The sequence below is a fragment of the Pararge aegeria genome, chromosome 14, assembly GCF_905163445.1.
Source record: "Pararge aegeria chromosome 14, ilParAegt1.1, whole genome shotgun sequence".
NCBI classification, from domain to species: Eukaryota; Metazoa; Arthropoda; class Insecta; order Lepidoptera; family Nymphalidae; genus Pararge; species Pararge aegeria.
The window spans coordinates 6866094-6893777 of record NC_053193.1 but is presented as its reverse complement, the minus strand read 5'-3'; the positions used below and the strand labels follow the sequence as shown (position 1 = coordinate 6893777).

Here is a 27684-nt window from a genome sequence, read left to right as displayed (position 1 = left end):
TGAAAATGTTATATTTAATTAGTGTTAAATAAAGACTGATCTTCATTACTACTACAATAAAAGTATGAAGGAAATGAGAATTAATTATGTAACAATCTGTCTGTGATAAATTTAACAGTTGCTAAAAATAACTGCTAATTTGTTAATTATTATTAGCATTAGCATTTAGCATTATTATTAATTTTTAACGTTTAAGCTATGGAGTTTAAGCCCATCTCTAATGACGATGACGTCACACGCTTGTAACCTTGTTTCTTTTTTTTTAATTTATTTTACGGCCATGGATTCAAGTCTTATAAGAGCTTTCAAAAAAATATTACAGCAAATTATTATTATATTTAGCAAAGTCAAAGTCAAAAATATCTTTATTCAAGTAGGCCCACAGGTGGCACTTTTGATGCGTACATAAGAATTACACGGTAGTGAGATGATGGCGATAACCACATTCGTAAACTTAAAACTAAAGCTACGAGGGTTCCAAACGCGTCCCGGTCTAAGAAGAAGCCCACAACAAACTTAGCTGGGTGTTTTTTTTTTTTTTTTGTTATCACTATCTCACAATGTCATTTTAAATTATTAGAAGAGCAACCTGGTTAGAGCAATAATTTACACCCAAGCTTTTTTATCGTTTACGTAGTCCTTTATACTATAATAGGACTTTTCTATAAGCTTACGTTTAATACAAACTTTGAACTTTTTAAGAGACATCTCCAAGATGTCAATTGGTAGTTTAAAAGCAGCAGTTATGGAAAGTTCGATATTCGCAATTGTCAGGGGGTTCCTGACAGCACCTCGGGGTCTGCCGACTGTGGAATTGCACGCGGTGGTTACGGCACTAATCTTATGGAAGATATAGACAATTGTGTCTAGATTCCAGACATTAATATAAGTTTCACTGGATAGCCGAAACATGGCTGTACAGTGTTATACCTTCGCTCGGTCATTAAAGGAAAGAATAAAGAAAAAAAAAAATGTGTCACTGTCGTTATTTGACATTGACAGTATAGCTTGACGCTTCGCTTCTTTTCGAAAATTCGATTCCATCATTCCATTTCGATTCACGTCCAGTTACTGTGTAGCGTCACTATTCGGCGTGTATTCTTTGTTTTGCTTAAGTATTGCGTTAAAGTAAATGTTTTTAAAAGCTTAAACTAGTTAATAGTGAGCAAAGCACTAGGCGCAATATATTATTGTTGTATCTATCAGTTTATTTTATATAAATGATAAAAATAGTGCAGTGAGTGCGCCAAACTTATATGTGGTAAAATAATTGAAATAGTGGAATATTTGGTATTACATTGATTCGAAATGCCGACCAGTGCCGTGTACCAACCGACGACGGTGACATACGAGCAGCAGCCTAATGACCAGCGTTGGAACTGCCCTATTAGCTACTTCTCACGGAGAGTGACAAGTAGTCTGAATCGCGCAGTATGCATTCGACTCGGCCTTTGCCTTTTGGGCAGTACTTTGTTTATCGTGGGTAAGAAACATTTTTTTCAATTTAACATAGTGTCCTCATTGTACATCATCATCATCATTATCATATCTTTATGAGTAATACTTTTCGTATTTGTAAATAACACTCAGTTTTTAAAAGAAATGCGGTAACTGTAAGTTTACTTGCATAAAAAGTTTCCTTTTTAACCTTCTGCATGCATGAAGTATGTAAGGTATCAGCAAAGTTTTCCCAAATACAGTTTAGCTATTATCTGTGCGTTGATAACAAAAGCTAGTGCACAAGCATGTGTTCGTTTAACATCTAATCAAATCACAAATTAATTATGCTGATCTGGAAATGCTCATCAGGCATTTCCCCACCACCCATATTATTGAAGAGTATGCAACTACTCTATTTCACCTTTCACATAATAACATAACATCTAATGTAGGAATTGCAGCTAAGTGTTAGTCTACATAATGTTTTAATAAACACTAAAATCTTAAATTGTCATCTAATAGTTGTCGTTGTCCCTAATAGTTAGTTACTTATTATGTTCTATAGTAATTAAATAATTAAATCAGGAAATATTCTGTATAAAAATACAGTTATGAATTAAAATTGTAAGTACATTCACATTAGATTTTTTTTCATTTGTTTACTTGTCTGTTTTCTTATTAGTTTCTAATAGCTAAATTTATTGAGATAACATCACAACATTCCTAAAACATTGAATTACTTCTAAGTTTTGATTTACTAACCTACTGATAAATTATATTATAAAAAATAATTATACTCAAATATAAAGCTATATATATAATAAGCTTTTGAGTGGATAAGTCTTCTGGAATTCAAATTTGATATTCAAGGTGAGGTAACCTATACTTTTATACATAAAACTATTTTAAATTATACTGACTTGTTGAATGAGGTTGGTATAAGAAACCTCATTATATCCCAATTTACTATTACAACAGTGAGTGCTTATTATGTTATTATCATGGTATAAGTGGTCTGTGTTGAAGATTGGATATCAATATACAGGGTGCCCCAAAACTTAACGATAAAATGGTACCAGCGGAAAGGCCAACTCATACCAGTTCTGAAAAAAAGAAGGAAAAAAATCGATGTCACTTAGTTAAGTAGTAATAGACATTTATCAAAAAAGTTGAAAACGGACACCCTTGGTCGCATTTTTAAGTACCGTGATCACAAATTTCACAATTTGGCAGTGATTTTTTTTTAATGATGTCATCTAGAATAACCATGCTATAAATCGAAACTACAAATAAACGTAATAAACATTGTTAATTTAGTAAAATAAATTAAGTTTCATTGAGTTATGGTTTACAAAAAATTTATCAGTTAACTTTGGCACTTCATTTTGAAAAAAAAAGTACGATTCTACACTTGGCTACTTATTTCAAAAGATGGCCCATTTACTCAAGATTTCAACAATTTCCTGTCGTGGGCTATTAATGGGTTGATAATGATTATGATGATGTTGATGAAAGTATCTTTTGTTTAAAGTGCTGTATTGAAATACGAGGTTTTAGTACAATATGGCACTATAAATGGCGGCGGCGGCTTACATAAATGTTATTCATGAATTTTTGGCATTGTTGATTAGGAGGATTTTGACATTAGAATATAAATTTTTAACAATTTTAATATGAGAATGCTTTTAAGAACAATACCGCATATGAAATCTGAATCAGTTCCGTTATTTTATACTGGAATTAGGAGACACGCACTTATCTATATTACCCTAACCCAGAAATATTATACCATCACTTTTTGACGACCAACCTGGCACAGTGGTGACCGCTGTGGTCTTATAAGTGGGAGTTCCAGGGTTCGATTCCCCAGCCGGGATTATTGTATATAATTTCTGAATTTTCCGTGGTCTGGTCAGGTGGGAGACTTCGGCCGTGTCTAGTTAACACCCTATCAACAATGACGTACTGCCAAGTGATTTAGTGTTCCAGCACAATACAGCGTGGAAACAGATTAGGAGTAGGTGTTTAATATAACTGCCCATAATCTTAGCTGGTTAGAATGGTAATTGTACCATCTTCGACTGCATCAACACTTTAACTACCAAATGATATTGCATTCAGGGGCTAACTTATAATGGCATAATACATTTTTATTTTTTGTCGTATTTAAAATAAATAAAATAAAAAACCATATCATAATAATCAATAATTAAATAGGTACGGATATTGAACTGTGGTATTTACGGTTCAATATCCGTACCTATTTAAATATTACGAAAAGTTGACCACTTACGCAGGTCACAGTTATTATGCTGCTAAAGGTTTGCGTTTCCTGTTCCTACCGGATAATATGTCACTTCCTTTTTGTAACCATGAATTTTAATTTTAATAATACAATGAAACGGGGAATAGCCACTTAACATCCTTGAATATAGAATTGGTCGCGTCGGTGAATGTGCGTATGCGCCGACATTATTAAAGCAGTCACAAAATGATTTAAGGTAACAGTTTATCGAAGATAGCTATAAATTTTTTTGTTAGGTCTATCTAGGTACTTGTCGAGCTGGACACTTTTAACCACATTTAAACGTGACTGAAGTTGAATGTTATGCATTCAACTCTGGATGGACAGATCTAGCAAAGCCAAAAACTACGCGGTTGTGGATTGAATAATGAAAATCCATTTGTTATCTCCTTTACTTACTAGAGCTAAAATTATCCGAAAAATAGTCGCTAATTATGGCTGCAAAAGAAAGCTTAGTGTCTCGGCTGGCGATGAAGATAACTATACTTGCATATCGCAAAAGAATTAAATCTGAAATGATTGAGATCTTTACTCCTGTACCTATAGAACGTAAGTCAACGAAATACCTCAACGAGCTGAGAACCTATTGGCAACGGGTGGAGCACATATCTCGGACCCACGGATGGAACGGAGTCGCAGTATTCTGGAAAACGCAGCGTTTGTTGACCCCGCAATAAGTAGACAGACGTTATCGCTTCTCAGGGATTCCTCTGATTCAAATCTAAATGACAATCAATATTTTTTTAAACAATAATAGTTAGCATTTTTTGTATATATATTTCCCCCAAATAAAAAGTAGCATAGTTGCAGAGTTTGCACATAGATAGAGCTAATGGTACCTTCAGCGCTTGGTAACTCTGTATACAAACAAGTACTACTGCCGTACTACCACAAATTTTCATTGGAAAAGGGCGCCATCTTGCCGGCATTGTTTTATTTTTTCAAGTTATAGGTAGCCTGGATGTGTTCATACACAGAAAATGTTCGTCGCTTCGTTACAATCGTGCAAAAGATGCTTTTACAACAGATCAATTTCTTTATTTTTACCTTTTCACAAATAACTATATTTGCTCTCATGTCCAATTAATGTGAATCTGTTCCTAACGAAATGTACCATTAGTTTCAATTGGATCATTGCAAGTGAAAGCAGTCTTTCAACGCTAATGCCTCTGCCCACTATTCAAGCCTACTACTTCCGCTGCTATGGCACATTTTCGCAATAGTTACCACTTACTTCATACTAATCCATTATGAATTTATAACTATAAGTGATATTAGTTATTGCTTTAATCCCCTAACAACGTTCTGTATAAAACATACAATTGAAATGAAGCGAATAGAACTATATCGTTATTGGAACTCTTTAATGTCACTCGTTTTTCTCGCACGTCCGAAGGTTGGCTGGTTTAAAATGCTTTAGGATTAAGTCCGCCTTTTGTAAACCATTTTTATGGTTGTGCAATAAAGTAAATAAATTAATAAATGTATTTATATTGAAGAATGAACCCCCACTGCCTTACTTATTTCTGGCTCCAGGCAGCTGTGTTTCGGTCTGAAGTGTGTGTGTGTTTTTTTATTAAACTACAAGTAAGGCCTTTACTGCAATCTCACCATGTGATGATGCAGTCTAAGATGACTGACTAACCTGTTAGGAAGTATGAGCATTGGAGTCAGTGTACTTACCTGCACATAAGCTTACCTAAAGTTAATGGACGCAGGGCGCCACTTCGCAGGATGTATTCCTTGCATGTCCTGCAAAGTATTGATCTGTGTTACACTTACCATCACGTGAACTATAGGCTTGGTCCTTCAACTATTACTATAAAATAAATTTAACTCACCAAATAAACATACAATTGGTAATCATATATAATACATCGTTAACCCAAGAGCTGGCGCTTATTTAGCCCAACGGCTAAGTCTAGCTATTCAAAGGGGCAATAGCACCAGCATTTTGGGTACCATGCCCATAAGTGAACAGTTAGACGGCTTATATTTATTGTAAATATTAATTTTAGTTTGTAATTATTATTTCCCTACAAAAATATATTTTTTGTTGGTTTATTAATAAAAAACCAGAGTAGGCTGTCATGTTCTAGAAAATAACTCAATAAACATTTTTAATTAAGAAACCGTTGTTCATGCTTTCTTATAGATTTTGTGAATTAATCATCATCGTTCTGGGCCTTGGTCTATCATAGGAACTAGGCAATTACGATTCATATATGTGATAATGTTTAATATCAAAGTAGTGATAATGTTTTTTGAAACCGTATCGGTACTGACAGTTTCTTGGCACGACTCGGGAAAAAAACCTAGAACCTTGTGTTTCTCAGGCGAAAAGGATCTTCTTGATCAAAACAGTTGGGAGTTTTTATTCTTTATTTTTTATATGTCTATAAAATACAAATTACCTAGTTTGCTAAATAAGATAATGCGTCTATCACACAATTACCAGTATACCGATAAAGTATAGAGATAAGTTAGCGAATATGAATCAAGTTTGATTAGAATCGATTAATTAGAAGTAGAACTAGAGATACTAAATGAATTGTTGACTTTAGCGTTACTTAGTGTCTTTTCACAGAAATGGGTTTATTATTGTAGTTAGAAGTCTATCCACGCGAAATCGTATATTTTTCAAGAAATGTTATTATTGTGTTGTGTGTTAATATCAATGTATTTATATTTTTGTCGACCTTAACATATGGTATATTTTAAGGTATTTACGTATAATACAGCGACTTCAGATAAAGTATAACATTATGTTGACGTCATGCTTTGCTTCAAGGAAGTGAATTACTTAAATAAATCGTGTTTGGGCCACAATCTTAATTACAGACAGGTTTATCTTTTCAATGAACCAGTTTGGCTGATGGAATATTGTATGTAAGAATCTTACTTTTAAAGTTTATATTCATAAATAAAAAGACTAAAAAAACACTAAAACATTCTCTGTAACCCTTAGAAATATTAAAAGATTTTTTTAAATTAATTATTTAGTAACAAAAAAGGTATTTTCACACTTTGAGAATATAGATTAACGATTGTACGTTCTTCATATAAATAAATGCAATTAGTTACTCAATCAAAAATATTCAAAAACAGTCTAGTCTGTTTGTTTTATAATAAAAAATACCTACCAAGATTATAAATAAGGGACCAAAAAATCATGCCAAGTAATTAAAACATTTAGATTAAGCAATCCATTCAGTAATAATACATTTAAAATTGTCAGTAGGTAATCGGGACGATGTTAGTGATTTCTAAATAGTCAGTTAATTGATAGTAATTTTCATTATTAATTGATTTCTCGGACATAGACTTCCGTAACATACCCACATTACTTAATGATGCACATTGACTCAAATGTTTTCCTCATGAAATAAAGACCTTCCTGGCGTGGAAGCGAGCGCTTTGGCCTTATAAGTAGAAGTTTCCTCGGCAGAGGCAATCTTGAAATTAATAATTTCTTTTATCTATTTCTTTCTTAATACTTCTTCCTGTGGTCTGATATGGTGGGAAGTCTTGGTCATGGATAGTTACCACTTAATATTTAGCATTGTAGTATGATACTTATGGGAGGTTATAGGGACGTATACCGAAGTTGTGTGATGTCTCTTATAGGCAGGTTTAATATAACTGCCATACTTCTAAAAAGGTTAGCCTAGCTTCCATCTTAGACTGCAGCATCAATAATCACTTCCCATAAGATGAGTCAAGGGCTTACTTGTAGTAAAATAGAAACGAGTCCCCGCATAATCTGCAAGGAGTGAGGAAGTAAGCTACGTACACTACGGAAACGAGTCTGACTCGCTCATTGACGGGTTTGACGAACTTCGGGCGTTGCACGAATACAAAAGCCTTTGGATGCTATTAGAACTACCCACCTAATTTGAATTACGCAAACCTCTGAACGCGTCATTGTCGATAACGGACTATTGTTTCGTTGTGTAACTAAATAAAGCAACAACTTAATAGACCCGAGCACTTGGCAACCTGGTTACTGCAACTGAAATATTGAGCAGCCAGTTTAAGCGACCAAATCAACGCAGCCAGCCATGGCGTTTGTTACGAAAATCATGTCAGACTGCTTCGAAGTGCCCGGAAAATTTAGGCTGGCTGAAAAAAAAATATGAATGCATTGAAGGCAAGGAAAAAATATCAATACATTCTTACATTTTTTTTTATAGTAATAATTGACGGACCAAGTGGATGGGCCCACCTGATGCCAAATGGAAAAAATTGGTTGTCTGTAAAGTCGGCTTACTGACGATAGTTGAACGTGACAACGTCGTAAGAAAATACTGATGGAATGATTGCATTTTTCAAAAGAAAATTTTAATTTTATTTGTTTGATAGATATTATCGTTGCTATAAACAATTGACACCACTTTTCACTGCACTTCATCCTTGCCGAAAACATGTAAATGTATTATTGTATAGAAGCTGTCCACGCGGACGCATCGCTCACTCAAGTAGGAGAGAGACAGATGTCGAAAGCGGAGGCCGACTGTGCCTCTTTGTCGCTCGTTCCGCGCTCTCGCTTGCACTTCAAGCCTCGCCTCAGAGCGAGGTAACGCCGCATACGTCATGTTTTTTCGTGCGTGCAGCCGGCTCGATAATTATAAGACGTTGTGACGTTAAAAGGACGTCCATAAAAAGAGCAACACTTCATAGGACATGCAACGAACTGGTACTAGAAATTTCCACCCTTAGTCCATCAACTTCAATCGTTAAGCCTCGTGTGCCTGTAACTACGCCGGCAACAACGCCCTGCAGATTGGAACACAGCAATGTTGCTTGGCGGCAGAAATAAGTATAGCGTTAGTAATACCCCGCACGAACTCTGTCAGAAAAAGCTCTGCTTCTACTAAATCAAGTTGCTCATATTCAATGCAGCCGCAGCCAGAAATTCTTGCTAGTTCGCGGGCTCTAATGAGCCACCATCTCAACCTTGGATCCGATTGGTTGCCTCAGAATGGCTACTTAGTTGGCGAGGTTCGCCTAGCAGTCTATGCAAGTGACGTCGATTATCGTGGTCTGACGATTACCTGTTGCCTTTTCAGTGTTCACTCTTTAATATATGTTATTTATTATTTATATACCAGAAATTGTTATGTAATATTTTATTTATATGTCGGTTAGCTTAGGAATCATTTTTCTAGAAATCGCTACTAAGCGATAAGGCCGCCTTTTGTATGCTACTTTTTAAGTTTCCTCTTGTTGTGTCCATTGTTTTTTTTTCTTTTTGTATTGTACAAATAAAGTGTATAAATAAATAAATTAATAAATTTTGAAAAATCACTAAGTAAACCGATAATACTATTACGTTAGTGTTCTTATTAACAAGGATTGTTTAAGTGTATCATATCTAAAGACTCAGTTATTGAACCCAGAATGTAACAAACTTAGGCGTTTGAGCTATCTCCCAGACCTACAAAACAATACCACTGTATCTAACTAATTTATGTGCATACTAACTTCCAAACTGTGACCGATAACAGTTTGCCATTTTAAGAAAGGTCACATGTTGGCTCGGTCGTGCATGCCGGATAAATAAAGCGCCCGTCGTCGTCCGTTCAATAATTATGCGCCATGTCTGTGCAACCCGGCCTCAGTACATTCTCTTGCAGCGTGATACAACCGCAGCCACTGGGTGAGTCACAGGCCGCAGGCGCCACAACACCGGACACAATACCATACACTGCTAAATATGTACTATAGACTTGTTTATCATTGCTACTGTAACGGAGACCAAAAAGGGTACCTCCATGGATGTAGCCAGGTGAGAGCCAGTTAAGTGAACGGGGTATTCAGTTACGTGTACGGTGTTCCTGTAAATAATACCTATTAGCTTTTTCGACAAAATGAAGAAAATCGGGCTAGTGCGAAGACCAAAAAGGGCACTTGCTTTAACGCAACTAGCAACTAGGCCTAGACATGGCGTACCTACCCAATCAAAAAACTATTTTCCAGAGAAGTGATAATTGAGATCGCACATCAGTTTTATTGTTATGCCAAAGTTCATCCTCGATTGTGTTAGGATACTCTTCAAAAAGAATTATTTCCAATTGATGTTATTAATAAGACCACCCATCTCGCTCGTCAATTCTTTTTATGAACCTCTATGGATAAACAGATTTAGATTTTTATTAACAAAAAGAATGATCTTTGTTAATAAAAATCAAGCCCGTGTGAGGATACTTCTGAAATTTAAAATTTTGTATAAAGATTATTTGACCAACGTTAATTTCATTCTTTCGCGTAGTAAAATTGATTTTTGCCAAATCCTTCCTTGTTAAATAACTTTCTACCCAGTGTAAATGGTCTACACCTACGACCATGTTAACTGGTTTTCTAAAACGAAAGGCACAGTTTTTTTAAAGTCAAAGTCGTCTTGCAGACGAAATGAGAATCTCCTGTTCTGCTGTGAATCCTTAATTAAGCAAAAAGGTTATATATTATTTTCTTTGTAACGGTTAAATCCGGGCATACCTAAATGACAGGAAATAATATTCTAACATTGTGAATCCCATCCTAGAATAAAATGCTTGCCTACGTTTACAGTTTACACCCATGGGAACTCGTTTTCTTAAAGGGAAGCACCCGTAACGGTTCTCGTTTCCTTTTAAGAGGGTGACGTGCATTTGTAAGTGGGTCATACCATACATTACACTGTCTTATGTTCATTCGCAATGGATAATCATCCTATCTACTTTGTCCGAGGTTTGTACGCTGAGCTTACGTAAGCTTCTGCTTGAAAAAGCGAGTAGTATAAAACTAAAGTAGCGGCCACACTATGATGGCCAGGCTAGTTATTTTTATTCGGAAGGTTTTTAGTTGATAACCATCTGAAGGTTTGTAACAGCGTTCCTGGGAAATGTGGGCGAGCGCAAAAACTCGCCATGAGTTGAGCCAAAAGCTTCACGATTTCTAGGGGGTTCCATCTAACTTTCTTGTTTATAGGGTAAGGGTTACTATAGCACTTGAAGCTAACTTCAGCCCAGTCATAATAGCACTCCGCTACCTTAAGTAACGTTCTATTAATTTTCACAATATAATCTCTACGTATTTATTTCCAATAGTAGATACATAAGTAGTTTATAAGTCTTGAAGGAAGTGATTTCTACGTTTGAAGTTTTTAACCGACTTCCTTCAAAAAAGAGGAGGCTATTATTAATTTGCTTTGTTTTTCATTTGCTTAATTTTTTCTTTCGTCAAGAGTAAATACGAAATAGTCCCATTTAAATTGCATATAAATCTGATGAATAGTTTCGGAAAAACACAACGGACCTGTTCAAAAAATGCCAGAAAATCAACCGCGATTACTTTTATCGCATAAATACGCATTGTTTACGCAATCTCAAACATAACATCACACATGTACAATTAAAAGGATTATGCAGACTTATTCTGTTTATCTGAGCACACTAACATTTTCTAAGTTTCGAATTTTTCCCGACTGAAAGCTAGTTGTAACTTGTGGCATATAGTATTTAAACTTGATTTATATAGAAATGATATTAACTTTTTAGTTAGTATAGAATTAACAAAGGAAGTCGATTTATTTTTTTCTTAAAAAAAAACTCTTGTCTCATCTATTTTGACCTTTAATTACTATAGTAAGAACGTAGCTCAGTATACATATTAAGTTAATGGTTGAACTAACTACTGAGAAGTAAATATTACGTGCTAAGAATACTTAAATTTATATTGACCTCAGCATACGAGTACGACAATGCTATAAATCCATTCATGATCGTTGTTATACCTACTAGAGGAAATAATTAATATGTAATTAAACTCTCATTTACATTGATATGAATAGGTACGCATTCCGTTCTGCTGACCCATTATGAAGTATCTAACTTAATTATGTCCTCTACATGCTCTCTATTTACTGCTTTTTACGGGAAATAGATGGTTATCCCATGATTCATCTTTAATGACCCTTAATAACATAATTTGGACAGTAAAATTTTGGTTAACACGAAAACAGGAACTTAATTAGGAATTATATTTAGGTCGGTAGTAAGATTTTTTCTGCAATGGCCTAATTATTCGGCTAATATAAAATTCAAAAAAAAAATTCAAAAATTCGTTTTTAATTCTTATTCTCTTAAAATTATTCTACGTATTATAAAGATTTACGAGCAAGATAAGTTACGTATTTGTAAAAACTAACAATTTGGACTTTTCTAACGTATCTGGGTCAGGGCTTACTTCCCTCGGGCCACTAAAACCGTGAACCCGGTCAAATGCCATCAATACTATCTGTGTCACGTGTGAGCGAAATCGGCTTCAGTGTTTTCAGTTTTGATTATTTTTTAGTTAGCGTCAAAAGTTTGATGGCACTTAGCGAGAGAAGGTGCGTGGTGCGTGCAATTATACCATCAGGGCATGCTCCAAGACAGTTCATGCTAATGCTTCGTCCCTGACATAACCGACCAGACCATAAAACAGATAGCCTATTAAAACCAGCTATTATATTTATAATCAGGATGCGCTCCTCGTGTCCCTAGGGTAATCACTAATCATTTATATCGTGACCATATTTATAAGTCATGTAGAAACTAAGTCTCTATTATTTATACAATACTTTGTTAAAAAGTATCTCGCTGCTGACTCAGCACGTGATATTGACATCAAGCGCGTTCTCTCAAACTTCCACAAAAAGTACCGCAAGAAATCAACTCGCTATTAGAATAAACTACCAGCATTATAATTTTTTTTAGAATTTTCAATTAACCAGTGACCACAAAAACAGCTTCGTTTAAATCCAATTATTTCTGAAACGAAAGATGTACAATAAGGATCGTAACGTTTAGTTTGTGAAAAATTTTACCCGCCCCGGAAATAGGAAAATCTGGCACGGTCGACAGCCATTAGCTTTAACCCTGTGTGATGGGGGTGACGCACGAAAAAAACCCATAAAATCGATGTTTTAGACAAAATAGCTAACGCAACCTGGGTGCAGTTCCACCTCTGTTTGAGAATATTGATTACCTATATGTGTAGAGGGTTATACTACAAACCATAACTATTTAAATCCACCCGGATCATTAGGTAAGATAGGATAGAAAGAAATGGCTAATATTCGCGCTCACTCCCATGTATTCTTTTACACTAGGTTTTTCAATAACCTGAAAATATTGTGTTTTAAATTAAAGATTATCAGATCTTCACCATCCCATATTTGGAAAAATGGCAAAAACTTGAAACTGTACTGTGTGTAGTAATGGATTTTCGCCACCCCAACTTTAGAGTCTAGACCGTAATAAGTACTTGTATGCGAATAATCTCTTAATGAGTAGCCTACGTTCCGTTAATAAGGCCTAATAAGCTGTTTAACCTTGAGAATGGGTTAAAGAAGTGTACTATAATAACCAGAGTCGTGAAATCGATATTCATTAAGAATGCACGAGGGCTATTTTACATGCTAACTAGGTCATTGCAAGAGTTCAATCATATACGTTTTGTTTCTTGTATAGCTATTGCAGAAGCGCGCATTCCAAACATGCGCAAAATCACTGCCCGAATCCTAATGTTTTATTCATAGGAGTTAATTTTTTACATTTTGTAGCATTTTCCTAGTTTTTGTTTACGCCCCCCCTGTGCACGCCACTCACTGACCTTATAGCGTTTGATTTTTGCTGTATACAGTCATATCAATCTATTACCGAACTACTACAAGGCACGGGTCTCCTCCCACAATGAGTTAAGACCGTAGTTCACCACGCTGGCCCAGTGCGGATTGGTGGGCTTCAAACACCTTTGAGAACATTATGGAGAACTCTCAGGTATGTAGGTTTTCCTCGTGATGTTTTCTATCACCGTTCAAGCAAGTGATATCTTAATTGCTTAAAACGAACATAACTTAGAATAGACCTCTATTCTAAGTTATGTTCGTTTTAAGCAATTAAGATAGCCTATTGGGATTCGAACTCTCTAAAAGCTAACGTAGATATTTTAGAAGATGTATCTATATATAGTTATATATAAGTTAAGGTATAACTATTTTTATTATCATGAAGCTATCGATGATATTTGCATAAATTATATTAATCTTGTAACCGCAATTTACTACGGACCTACATGTTATCTGATATTAAGCAGATTCAATTACTTGTTTGTTATTTCCTGTTATATTTAAACAGGGAAATATTGTATCGATATTTATTCCGGAAACTTCGACTTTGTTTTCGCTCTCTCGATAACAGACGGGGCCTTATAGTACAAAAATCCAAGTTTGCTAAAGCTTTTTGTTATATTGGTTGCAAGAGTGATACCTACTTAAGAAATACATTTGAAATGCCAGAATTTCCGTTGGATGCTGGTACCCTCCCTTGCAATGTCTTACAAATTAAACAATTCAACCGTTATTAACTATAATAAAATATACAACCTCAATAATATAAAATCAACATCCTAGCCTAATAATATTTTATAATTCTTTTTTCATTCTACTTCAAATCGTCTCTTGACTGATATAGCTCACCTTTTGGTAACTGATGATGTAGTCTAGGAAGTAGCGAGCTAACCTGTTGTGTCGGTAGGGTAGGTAGGGTAGCTAGTCACGGTTGAAGCCTCCCACCTCCAGACCAAAGAATTTTCGTAATAATAAATTCACAAATTACTCCGGCCTGGAAACGAACCCTGGACCTTCAACTTCAAAAATGGATTTATGTTGGGTACTCTTTCGCTCAAAAATTACTTTGGAATTGAGATTACCACATACCTGACATACATAGACTTTTATGCTGCAAAAAATTTTATCAGGATTAAAGGCGTCTCTCTCACTCTCCGCGGGATTTGTAAAAGCAAAAATGCGTGGACGCAGCCGCGGGCAACCGCTAGTTTGATATAATTGTGCAAAACCTTTGTTTTATCAAATAAAACAATGTGTAGTTCATTAGTTATTATAATATATTCAAAGTAGGTACACATTACGTACCTTAAAATATTTTTATGATTTATTTATAATCTTGAATCCGGCGTCTTGTTATCGCCATAAATGGATAGTCAGTCGACATAATTAAATTATTTATGCTTAAATGGCATAAAGCACAGAAACTAGTTACGGTCAAGCCCAAAGCGGGAGATCTTTGACCCGGTTTTGCGAATTGAGAGGAAAATTTGCATACAATGACCACTACCCAATCCAATCGAGGGTGGCGCAGTTTAATTGCGTCAGTGCTTGGCTAACGGTTCAGGCAACGTTTACAATTTTTATTACGTCGTAATACACGGACGAAGCAGACCTATTGGTTAGGTTTGGCAAAACCATGGCCTATTAATATCAGAGCAACACTTCCCAGGGCATGCAATGTACAATTCTTGCGAAGTGCCGATCTGTATCTATCAACCTAACGTGGTGATAAGCCTCATCTAATTGTTTTTAATTCTGACGTCGTTCTTTGTTGTAAAGCCTAGATGCTCTTAGATAATACATCTTTTTATTAGTAGAAGAGTTTTTGTGACCGAGCTCGCCGTCGAAACGCAGCATAATAATGGCGGCAGGCATAAGCATGGGGGGAGTTTCCAAGGCGAGCTCTGTCACAAAAACCTCTAATACTAATAAAAAGATGATGTATCTAAGAGCATCTAGGCTCTGCAACAAAGAACAACGTCAGAATTAAAACACATATAACTTTTCGAAGTTATGTGTTTTTAATGTAAGCAATTAAAATAAAACGTTCTTCAACGATGAAGGAAAACATCGTGTGGAAACCTGCCTTTCTGAGAGTGCTCCATAAAAACGGACAAAAATGCGCAAAGGTGTGGGAGTCCACCGATGCGCACTTGGCCAGCGCGGTGGACTACGGCCTAAACAGTTCTCACTCTGAGAGGATACCCGTGCCCTGTAGTGGGCCGGTAATGGGTCGATAAATATGATGGTGATAATGATAGCTTGCACAAGTATTTTTATGGCAGATATGCCATTGCAAAATATTAGAAACGGTGACATCATTCCACTTAGAAAACGATTAAGATTGTATTTGTAACTTTATTGCACGCCTTCTAACTATTTAAAGGCTAGACGATAATAATAAATAGTAACGATCCACCCATCTCGAAACTTTCAAAATGTGTAAGTATATTATGTTTCTATAACTTCATTCATTTTACATTGAGTAAGTATTCCAATCAACCTATTACCGGCCCTCTACAGAGCTCGGGTCTCCTCCCACAATGAGAACGGGATTGGTGGACTCCACCTTTGAGAACATTATAGAGAACTCCCGATGTTTTCTTGCATCGTCGAAGCAAGTGATATTTTAACTATCATTAAAATCATATCATATCGGATAAAGATATTTTATTCATCTCTACATTTTTAAATTCTACAAATATGGTCTCTAGCTTTGCGGCGATTAGCATAATGCATCTAAACGGCCTAAACCGTTAAATGTAACGTTTGTCTATCCATTTATAACTCGACGCCTTTACTCACTAATAGCCTACGTGTACCTACGGTATGTACAACCTATATATACGTAACTTCTTAAGTATCAGTAGTCTTTCTAGTTATCCTTATTTACGTATATAATAATTTTCTTTATTCATCTACAAGTTAGACCTTGACTGCAATCTCACCTGGTGATAAATGATGATGTAGTCTAAGGTAGTATAGCACTTATATTAAACCCATACCCTATTCGGTATTAACGCGGCATCGTACCGGAACGCTAAATAACTCTGCAGCACTTCATTGTGTTTCACAAGCCGACGAAGGTTAAAGCCTCCTACCGAACCAGATTAGAGATGATGATAAAGTTTTTAACTTTAAAATTCCAAATTGCCAGGTATTTAACCCTTTAACTCTACTCATAAGACAACGAGGCGAGTCGTGTACAACATGACTCTCCTGATAAACCTGAAACCTTTCCACTTGCCACAAGTCTTTACTTTATCTAAAAGCACAATAAATTTACAAATAAAGATGCGTTAATTGCTTTAATTTTCCCACGGCAAATCCTATGATTCTTATGTCCTTAAGCCAATGAACTATTCGAAGACTTGCAGACAACGATTACAAGTAATACCTGTTCCAGCAACCTTATTTGTGTAATGGACGTGAATAAAAAGAGCTAAAGTTTATTTTAGTTGTAGACTAGTCTGATTTCCTATCTCCGTAATTGGAATCTTCTTTTCCTTTCCAACTCAAACCATATTAATTTACAAATCGTTTCTTTTAGTTCGTAGATGTCGTACAAGACGACTAAGAGAATATAACGGACAAGAAGCAGCAGCATCCTCTGTGTTAGTACTACCGCCTACTGCGATGACAAACCCTCCCTTTTAGTCCAGCAGGTGACAGCTAAAGGGTATTCATAGTCAACATAAAATTAATCTTGGCCATCTATTCTGTTGGACACACACTAAGATAAATAACAGGTCTAAAAGTACTGCTGTCTTTTTATCTCATAGATAGGATAGCGCTATTTTAAGACATGTTAATTTAGTTTAGTTTGCAGATTTATTTACGCCAGAGTTAGCACCACACGCTATTTAATGTGTTATATATAACTTATACTAGTAGTTAAACCGGTATGTTATGGTTAATTTTCTTTCACAGGACTGGCGTGCATTATAGCGGGTGGCGTGCAGTACTCGAACTGGTCCGCGTCGCCCACGCCGACACCCGAGAGCGAGAGTGGTTTGTCAACGCTTATCATCGGCGGAGTATTGCTGTGCGTCGGATTGCTATTTGCAGGTCAGTTTACGAAACTTGTATGCATTTTTACCTTTTCCAACATGGGGATTCCAATACAATTCCCGTTTGAAGCTAAACTCCACTCTTAAAGTCAAACTGCCAGTTTATATATTTCGCAAAATCTCTGCAATTCGTTGGCATGTTTACAGAATACTTGGGGATTTGTAATTGAATTGAGCTATTAAAATTGATTTATTGGTTATAAATTACAAACAAATTGACATCCATTCACGAGTCTTACTAGTCCGTATCCAATTTATAAACTTCGTCCACGCCTTATAAAACTTCGAATAGAGAATGTTTTGTGAGATTAAATTCTGTCTAGTGACAACTCATTTAGAACAGTGTTTTCGGTGTTTTGTGTGCTGTACCGAAAACAGGGCATTCAAGGTATTTACGGCACGGTTCAGTTGCTAACTTCTTATCATACGCGAATAGCGTCGCTGAGTCTCTAAACGAGTTTAGAACGCCTATTCCCTGTGAAGATATATTAATAGTTGCTAGGCGTAAACGCTTGCTATTGAAAAATAGAGGCCCCTAATATAGTTCAGTTAGTTTTTTTACACCGCCAAACAAAAGCGTTAAAAGCCAAGAAAAACAAATTGTTTTTACAAAGAATCAACAGACCTTGGATAATTGCGTTGCGTGGAATCTAGATCGTAATGTGATGTGTGGTAGTGATGTTTTTTATTTGCTACAAATGTGAAATTCAGATAGTACATGTTTTCATTAGGCACCTTACTATTTTATAACCAAGTTTATGCCTGCCAAGATCTATTTCAATTGAAGAAATAGTAACTTTGGATTTCATTTACTGCATTACTCTGGCAAATCTAAACCGGTTATGTGTATTTTTAAAGGACTTAAAGGTAGTTGTATAATTATTAAAAACTATCAACACGAATGTTAACTCATGACTGTTACTTACGTCTCATAGAAGGGTTCACTTATTTAGCCCAGCTAGACTGGCTTAATCTAGATCTTCGGAGATAGAGGAAAAAGGTTCAGAAAAAACTCGATATCAATTTATTATCTTAAACACAGTGGCGTGCACTTCATACATGTAGTATATAACTGGTGTTAGAGGAGGACTTTTGCCGTTTTATGCCATTTTCCTGATGTATGCATACCCTGGTAAAACCCAGTGCACGCCACTGCTGAAACATTATAATTTTTACAATTATAAGTTGATAAAAATCTGGAAATGAATTACCAAACAATAACTAAAGCTAACATGTTAATCTTTCCGTAATTTTGGGTCATCAATCTATTAGAGCGTTAGATGTCTGTATCAGATTTTGTGTCAAGTCACCTGAGTAATGACTTTGTTTCACCTGACCTTTACCTTCAGACCTGTTGGCATTTACCATGCAAAACTTAGAGAAAATTTCTAGAAAAGAAATCTCAACTGGTTCAAAGTAAAGGGTTAAACGTAACTTCGTAGTTATTTAAGCTTTTAACAAGGTAATTTTTCGGTTTTATACGGTATGGTTTGTAGCATGAATGCCTTCTTCCTTCTTTACTGAGTGTTAAAAGGATAAGAAGCCTATCTTATATATGCACCAAACTTACAACATGCTATATTGTACGAGTATCATTCTAATACAAAAGTTATAATGTAAATTTTTCATGACCACAACGACGATGACATGTTTATCTTCCTTAAATTTAATAAGATATTTTCTGTAAATTAGGTAGTTTTGATTATCATAGCAGTATTATTTAATTCATAAAAACTGACAAGTTTAATAACATACACCAAAGGTTCGAACTTAAATCAATGTAATTAAAAAATAAAATTCTCGTTACAGCCAACAGATTATGGCGAGGTTTGACTAAATATTGATAGCTAAATCTGGTCTTCTTCTCATTTTCAAAACATCAATGCGTAAAAACCAACGTTTAGAATCGAGCTATGAGCTATGTACACAACGTTAGAAGTCTCGAAAGGAGGGTCCGCGGGATAGTACCCAAACCTAAAGCAAGTCGAAATGGTAACCATACTTTGCGTTAGTCTTAGAGTGGAGATCGCGAACAAGTAAGCGTAGTCCACCACGATGGTTCGATTATATCAATAACAACGCGAAGCGATTGAATGAGGAAGGCAAGCAACCCAGGCCTTAGGCAGTACGCAATTCCGCAGTAGTGGACGTCCAAAAGGTGTATTACGTAAATGTTCTATTAAAGATTTAACACGTAGATTTTCCCTCGCATTGATATTAAATGACCACCATAGTAGCATATTGAATCAATATGACCACCACAAAATGCGTAAATGCATATAATTGTCATCAGTCGTCAGCCACAGATATATTTAGACACGCAGTTGTACTACGAACGCGTTTTAGTCGGGATCTCATACCGATTATTTACACTAATCATGAAAACTGTGACGTGGTTTCATATGTTTCAGATTACGTTCTTTCTTAATGCACCGAATTGTAGAGCACTGTTTGATTCAATGAAAGATAATTATAGAACAAATAAGTATCATGGTATGATATTATAATTTCTTTCATTATCTTTATTCAAATGCAAAGAAGCAGATTGCAGTAAAACATAATATCGTTGTAGTAAAATGCCCTTCATTCGCGTCGGAAATATCCTTGAAACGTATCGCCCAGTCACAATGATTATTGTTGTCGCTGCATTAAACGGATACGTTATATATAAATATAAGAGTACCTACGTGGTCAACTGTATTGCAATCTTCGAAAATCTATAGTTATGTTTTGAATAATCGCATTAGATTAACGCCAAAATTCATTTCTTTATAAATTAACCTGAATCCTTGTTATTGATAACATGTTAATCTTATGAGGCACATACTAAATTATATCGCTAATCTCGTTTATATTATCGATTCGGCTTCGAACTCCAATACAGTCTTTACGCGTAGGAGTTGGGTTACTAATAGTTTTCGGGGTTTAGTGTGGTGTGGCACACTTTCACAAATCAATCGATTGCGTTGTTGATCCAAGTCGGTAAAAGGATGGAATGTGGAAGTGAGACTTTGGCATATTAACTTAAAAAAAAATGGCGTACTTTCATTATCGTTCGTTTCTCGTTAAGAACTTTTAACATCGTCTTCAATAGAGTAATATCATTGTTAATAATATCTAATAATAATAGGTAATACTCCTATGAGGCTGAAACTGCCTCGAAAACTGGTAACCCGATAATGATAAACATTAGTGTTGTGAAAATTACAGTCACTACAATTAGTGAAAAATTTTAAGTAGATACGAGCAGCGTTTTTAACGTTTTGTCACTATTTGCGTTGAAAATGAAAAGCAAGGACACCCGCATGACGCATAATTATTCAAATATTTAAAATTATTTGGTGTGGTATCATCAAAACCGGTATGAATATTTTATGTTTATGAGTTACGGAATTTCGAGTTTTGAGTTCAAAACAGCAAATGCTCGAGCGTTGCGATGAATAATTTCTAGACCTAAACGGTGAAGTAGTTTGACTTTACCCACTAACCCGCTAAACAACTGAAAACTAACTAACTGCTGAAACAATTATATTGGACAGATCTTCGTTGAGAGTATAAACATAAAATAAAAAAATAAGTGGAAATAAAGAACTACGCCACGTATCACTAACTCCCTTTCCCTTTTTTATGCATGACTGAACCATCTTTTAATTTTCATCAAAAGTGTATAAAAAAATATTTTCAACAGAACACTGACTAATGTTTAATTTTGTTTAGATTCAGTAAATGATACAATTTGAATAAATTAATAGTAGGTACGCCAGATACAGAGTAAATACTTAATAGCCAGAGTTAGCTGGGCGTGATAATATACCTTAACTTGCAAACTTACACCAAGAGGATGAAATATTATAATTTCAAGAATGGCCGCTCTAGAAATGCCTGTGTCGATTTACGTTCCTGGAAAAAGACTGGCTACATCTGATGGCAATTTCTAAAGATACATTACTTGATTTACTATCGAAACCAGTTTTACTGGTTTGCAATTCTTCTCGCATTAACTGATTGCTGAGAAATATTATCTTGGTTAACGGGGTTCGATGACCTCCACAAAAACTAATTTCCAAATACATACAGGAAACATAAATAGATATAAATAGATGATGCATAAGCGACTAAGATTTGCTATTTGTTGCGACGATTATATACATCGGCTACTATTTACTTATTAATTTCGATTCCTCCGCCTTTCCTTTGCTGATTTGTGTATTTTTTCTTACCAACCCAACATGCATTCGATTGAATTTTCATTATCCATTAAACTTTATTAATATCTATGAAATTTATTACGTTCTTACATGAAAACTAACTGCTGCTGCAGGTTCACCCCTTGACAATTGTTATAAAATATATTCCTTTGCATTAAATGCATTCCGTTTCATTGTAAACTAATTCAGGTATCCGTCACATCTTCATATATTTTACTATCTATAGCGTTCTACGTCAGAGTTTATCATGGTTTGTCACAGGTCCCGAGGGAATCATTTGTTTTCCAGGGATAAAAATGAGCCTATGTTACTCTCTGTCCTTTTAACTAACTCTGCCCCAAATCAAGTTGATTAGTTATTTAGTTATGGCGTTAAGCAAGGACAAAACAAACACACCCTCCCATTTATAATATTAGTATATTTTAAGTGCCACAGGGTTACGCCCGTCGTTTATCCATAGAGCTTGATCTTGTTTTTTTATAGTAAAGGCAACGGACGGACTGTGATTGGATACCTTAGGCTGGACATTGCTTTTGCTCGTGCGCATGATACTCATAATAATGTATTAATTGTTTTAGCAATGGGCATTTGGGCGTGGTCGGCTCGCTGGGGAGGCGGCAATGAGACTCCGGCCAGCGGAGCCGCAGCGCTCACAGCTCTCAACCCGTCCACTGACCCACTGGTTGCGGCCCAGTACGCGCCCGTAAGGGACGCGCCGCCGGCACCAGATGACGAAATGCGCAACCTCATGGACAACAAGGAGTGGTAAGACTTCGATCATTGGTATACCAAAATATCATCATCAACCCATAACCGACCCACTTCAGGGCACGGGTCTCCTCTCAAAATGAGAGGAGTTTAGGCCGTAATCCAGCACGCTGCAAGCAGATTGGTGGGCTTCACACGCCTTTTAGAACATTATTGAGAACTCTCAAGCGTGCATGTTTCCTTAATTGCTAAAAACGCACTTCACTTAGAAAAGTTAGAGGTGCTGGAACCTCAGCCTCTCCATGTTCAGCTACTTAGCTATCACCGCTAATACTAAAATATATTATATAAATATGTATTACCCGGGGTTCCGTCCCCGTCAGGCCGATTCTGTATCTCAGCTGACACCAAATTTAGTTGCAACAAGGCTTTTTTTGCATTCTGAAACCTAAGTTTCCAACTGAATTCATATAACTCGGCTGGCAGATACAATTGCATAATGTATAATAATGGTTTGGGTGTTATTTGATGGCAACTGTCTACAGTGGCCAGCTAAATTTGGCGTCAACTGAAATACAGAATAGCCCTGCTGATATGAGGTGAAGGCCTTATAAATGTATGTGGCCTCAGTCGTAAATGTGGGCATTTCTAGCTGATGATTTTATCATCATCATCTGGGCACAGACCTCCTTACGCATGGGTGAGAGGATTTTCAAGCATTGAGCATGCTGCTCCAGTGCAGGTTGATTGGCTGTACCTTTTATATAGTACACAGATTATTTATTTCATGCAAGGGCTTGCACTTTCATATAATCATGTTGATGAGATTTTTGTTGAAACACTCTTGTCTAGAGAATGGCTATTCACTCTTGCCGTGAAGTTTCGAGTCAAATTACACGTGGAAATGCGTTGCAGAACTTAGCAGATGGAATCAAAATTAACAGCAAGCACAGCACCTTTGGCTGCATTATCATTTACCATAAAAAATGGAGGATACCCTCCATTTTTTTCAGTAATAGGTGACGGACCAGACCAAGAGAGAGCCATCTCTGTGTTCGCGCTCGTTGTCTAAAACAAAGAAGCAGGCACCAACCTGATAATAATAAGTAGAAAACCGTAATCTATCATAAAAACACCTCGCAGGGCATGCAAGGAACACTTCCCACAAATAGTTGCCCATAGTCTAGAAACCTGAGTCGTTGGAGTTAAGCCTCATGTGCTTATAATTACATCAGCAACCACATTATTCAGACCGTAATGCTGCATGTCGGCATTAGTTCCCCAGATGAGCTCTTACTAAAAAACTCCACTGGTTCTATAAACTCCTTTAAATTTTAAAATCTGATGCGTAACTACGTAAATTATGCGATTGGGGACTATAAATGACGATATTTCAGTTATTAAAAAGGAAGCTCATCATAATAGAGCATTGTATTAAAACGTATCGCGTTTAAGTATATACCTAAACGCGATACAACGTTTTATCTTAAAATTACTGAGATCCAAATGTAGCAAGGAATATAAGATTTAACTTTGCAAACTGTCCGAGGAAAATGAGCGAGTTCGAAACGACAAAGATACTTGCAAAACAAAAGAAAAGAGCATTCGGTTCAAATATGAAAGAGACGACATCGGTTTAAATGCGAACATAAAATGATATTTCATGTTCTTGTGTTATACAACCGTATTTATAATTCAAAACAAAATAGTCAATAAAAAAACATTAAATGAACCGTGACTGAAATCACAGACTTGTTTACTTGCCGATACAAAAGATTGAGTTTATTGTGACATGGCCTCAGGTGTGGACTTTAGTTACGGTTCACGTGTACCACTACGCCATTGTCTTGCGTCGTGTTTACATAAATTGTCTTAGAGCTACGCCGCTTTACAGGTGGGCTCGTTGGAGTTGAATCTTCAGCTTACTCTTTAGTAAATAATAATAAAAAGACATGGTTATTCAAATCCAAATACTTTTTTCTTTATACGGCATCAACATCTTCGTTTTCTCTTTGTTCGCCAAGACCTCTTCCAGTGTCTCGTCAGATTCCTGTTTCGAGTTCTTCTTGTGGATATATAACTCACTAAAGATTTTCTATCATCGACCCATCTTTGAAATGGTTTAGTCCCTTTTCTTCTAATATGTCCTATATGCCAGTGCACAGTACATTAATGTTTTACCCATTTGTCTTGTCCTCTTATGGTATGCCCAGCCCATCTTCTTTTGAGTTTCTTGAAAGATTCGATTTTTTTTCCCGTTGGAGTAACTATCGTTGGTATCGTACCTGTAAGTAGGTACAGTATAGTTTAAGAGGAATGGAAAAAGATAAATAATGATTTTCAAATCTTAATGTGTTCCTTGTGGAATCCAACGACATTTCCACTAATAAAGCAGGAGTGGAAAAGTCTTGGGATCACCTTTGTTCAACGGTAAATTTTAATATTCTTAATTTTAAAATTAAACGTACTCGTATCTACTCATAGTACTAACTCGCGTTTTTATCCACAATATTTATGTTTTATGAACTTATTAGGCTCCGGGTAAACACTTTTTTTTGCTATTAAAGTATTTGTTTGTAGGTATAACCTGAAGACTTGAAACATTTTTTTATATGATGCACTTTGTCGGAAATATTAGGTACACTAGTCTTTTTGTCTCCTTTGTTTTCTCAGTCTATTATTTCAGCACTGGTCTGAAACTTGGTCGTATTTAAAAGATGTAAAGGTTCTTAAATTCCACGCAGTGTATGGTAAGGATACCGACTCTTTAGCGGTTAATTAGGAGCTCAGTGGTAAAGATGAACGCGATTCCATCTGCATCGTCAGTTCCAACACTAAGTTGTTTCAAGTCTCACGAGCTGCGCAGGAAACGTGGTTATGGGCGGTACAGAAACGATAGACGTTGCAGTTCCAATGTATTGGATCCCAATGGCCCGACTTAGTTCTGGAAAGCTCAGCGTGAGTTTGCTCCTAACTAGAGCATGTCAAGCTGATTGCATAGCGAGGGTGGCACAAAACCGTGGAGTGTGGAAACGCCAAAACGATGTCCAGCAAGGTGGCCGTCGTTTGAAATAAAAAACATCATGGTAGTCAAAAACTATACTACAATGTGAATACGTGTATTTTAGAAATTCAGCAAATGTTTCTAAATCCCAGCCGACAGAAGCAGAAGCCGACTTTCACTATTATGTGCATATAAAAAGATTTACCTACCTACTTAGTTATGATTTTTTTGTTTTGTTTTCAGCTTGAGCAGTGCAGAAGAAAGCGACAAGATGTTAGATGGCCGGCCGTCTGTCGCGTAAATACCACAAAAAGAATCGAATCAACAGTTTCTTGCGAACAGGCGAGTCCTGATTAAAATGTCCACCTACTATCAAAATATTTTAATTTCAACGAAACGTACCAAGCTCGTACGTAAATATCTGTATAAGTAAAGAATTTATTTTTATGACTAACGTCTTTTTGAGTAGAACCCGTTTTGTAAAACAGTAAACTGAAGATTACTGTTAACACAAACAATATAACGGACAATTGTGTTTTGTAGGGTATTATTTTTATATGTAGTTGCGTTGCATTTTACGGTACAAAGTGTTTGAAACGGTTTTTTTTCGTTTGTTGTGATATTTTCAGTTATGACTATTTAGTCGCCCGTTGTGATTTTTGAAAATATCGGCGTTATTTTGCATCCATAATAAAATGGCAACAATCAGCGCTTACTAGCAAAAAAAATGTATTATTTATTCAACATATTCGAGAATGCCGTTTTTTTTTTTTGTAATATTTTCAACAGATAACAAAATATGTAGTTGTTTAACCCACTCGGAGGACTATCGATGTCAAATATATTTTCTTGGGTGTTATACAGACGATGTTTATTCAAATAAAAAGTATATAGATTTTGATAGGTAATAATCGTAATTTACAAGACATGCGGCCAAATTATCGTCCAGATTTTAAAAGTTAGATGTAATGTCCATATGTATGTAAACATTTTTCGATAAGATATTTGGTAATTTAACAATTATTGCCATCGTGTTTCACTTATGTATGGAATTTCAAATCTCTTTAATCTTGATCGTACATACTACTAAGCTTTCGAAATTTATTTTACTTTACTTTTCACTATATTGTATCATCTTTTGTACTTATCTAAAGTAAGTATTCTTACCTACACATTTTCTTAACTTTGGCAATAGTTATTTTGAGTACTTACCTAACAGGTACATATTGTATTGGACCAGTTTATTTATTTAAATATATATATATATATATAAATATACTAACTTGGTATTAATAAACAGTACATTTATGTTACAGAAAAAAATTATGAGACATTTTTTGCAAGCTTACTTATTTATTTTTTCACGATCTATTGCGATAACGTTAACCACATTTAATTTAGTTGCAAAATAGCTGGTTATTAAATTAATGTTGGGTTGTCCCACTTCTGATTAAGAGTATTAGTATTAGGATCCACATTTTTTTAGGTAATAGATGTTACGTTCATTTTGTGTTTGAGACCGTCCTTATTAATTTTAAGCGTAGAAGTTATGTGTAAGAACGATGATACAAGTTGATACTGGTATTTTATAGGGTTTTTGTGTACTTAACTATTTTTAAACTACTGCACAAGATAAGTCTTTGACAAACTTAATGCTTTAGATTTCAATTATTTTTTCTTCTCCATGTCGACTTTATAGCTATAATCACATTACGTTGGTTATTTAGTAATTCCAATGTTTAGGAAATACGAGTCCTTTGTAGCAAATTAGCTAACAATAAAGGGTAGCCCTATAATACCTATATTAAATTGTATCAGCAACCTTCAGGTCCCATAGACCTTTCAGTCCTATAAATTTAGTTTTATCTATATGGCGATAAAAATGGACTGTATAGCATTTAATTTGATGTATATTATGTAGGCTCACGATTGATATTAAAATGTATTCTAAGCTCTCTTTATTAAGAAAATATAGCATCCAGTAAAAGAGTAAAATTTTGAAACTATCATCACATAATTGTATGTACTTAAAATATTTAATTCAAAAAGTTAAAAAAATAATAATGTATATAATAAATACGCAGAGTTAAGCAAAACACAAGCTAGATCTAAGCTATATTTTATTAATCAAGTTAATAAAATCTACTGACTATGTACTACTTTTAATAATGTATACATTTTTATTTATATTATTATTTTTGTTTGTGGTGCAAATGAGATTTATATTATGGTGTATTGAATGATGTTATGTTATACTTATTTTAGTACTTTAAGTACATTATTTTGTAATATTTATG

General features: G+C 35.4%; 1 protein-coding gene across 1 annotated transcript; it reads left to right on the top strand.

Annotated features, from left to right (window-relative positions):
- Positions 1-1073: 1073 nt before the first annotated feature.
- On the top strand, positions 1074-27684 carry LOC120629415. Its single transcript, XM_039898355.1, has 4 exons — positions 1074-1483; positions 17328-17465; positions 22254-22440; positions 25631-27684. Exons 1-4 carry the CDS (start codon positions 1309-1311, stop codon positions 25686-25688), a joined length of 558 nt encoding a protein of 185 aa, XP_039754289.1. The 5' UTR covers positions 1074-1308; the 3' UTR covers positions 25689-27684.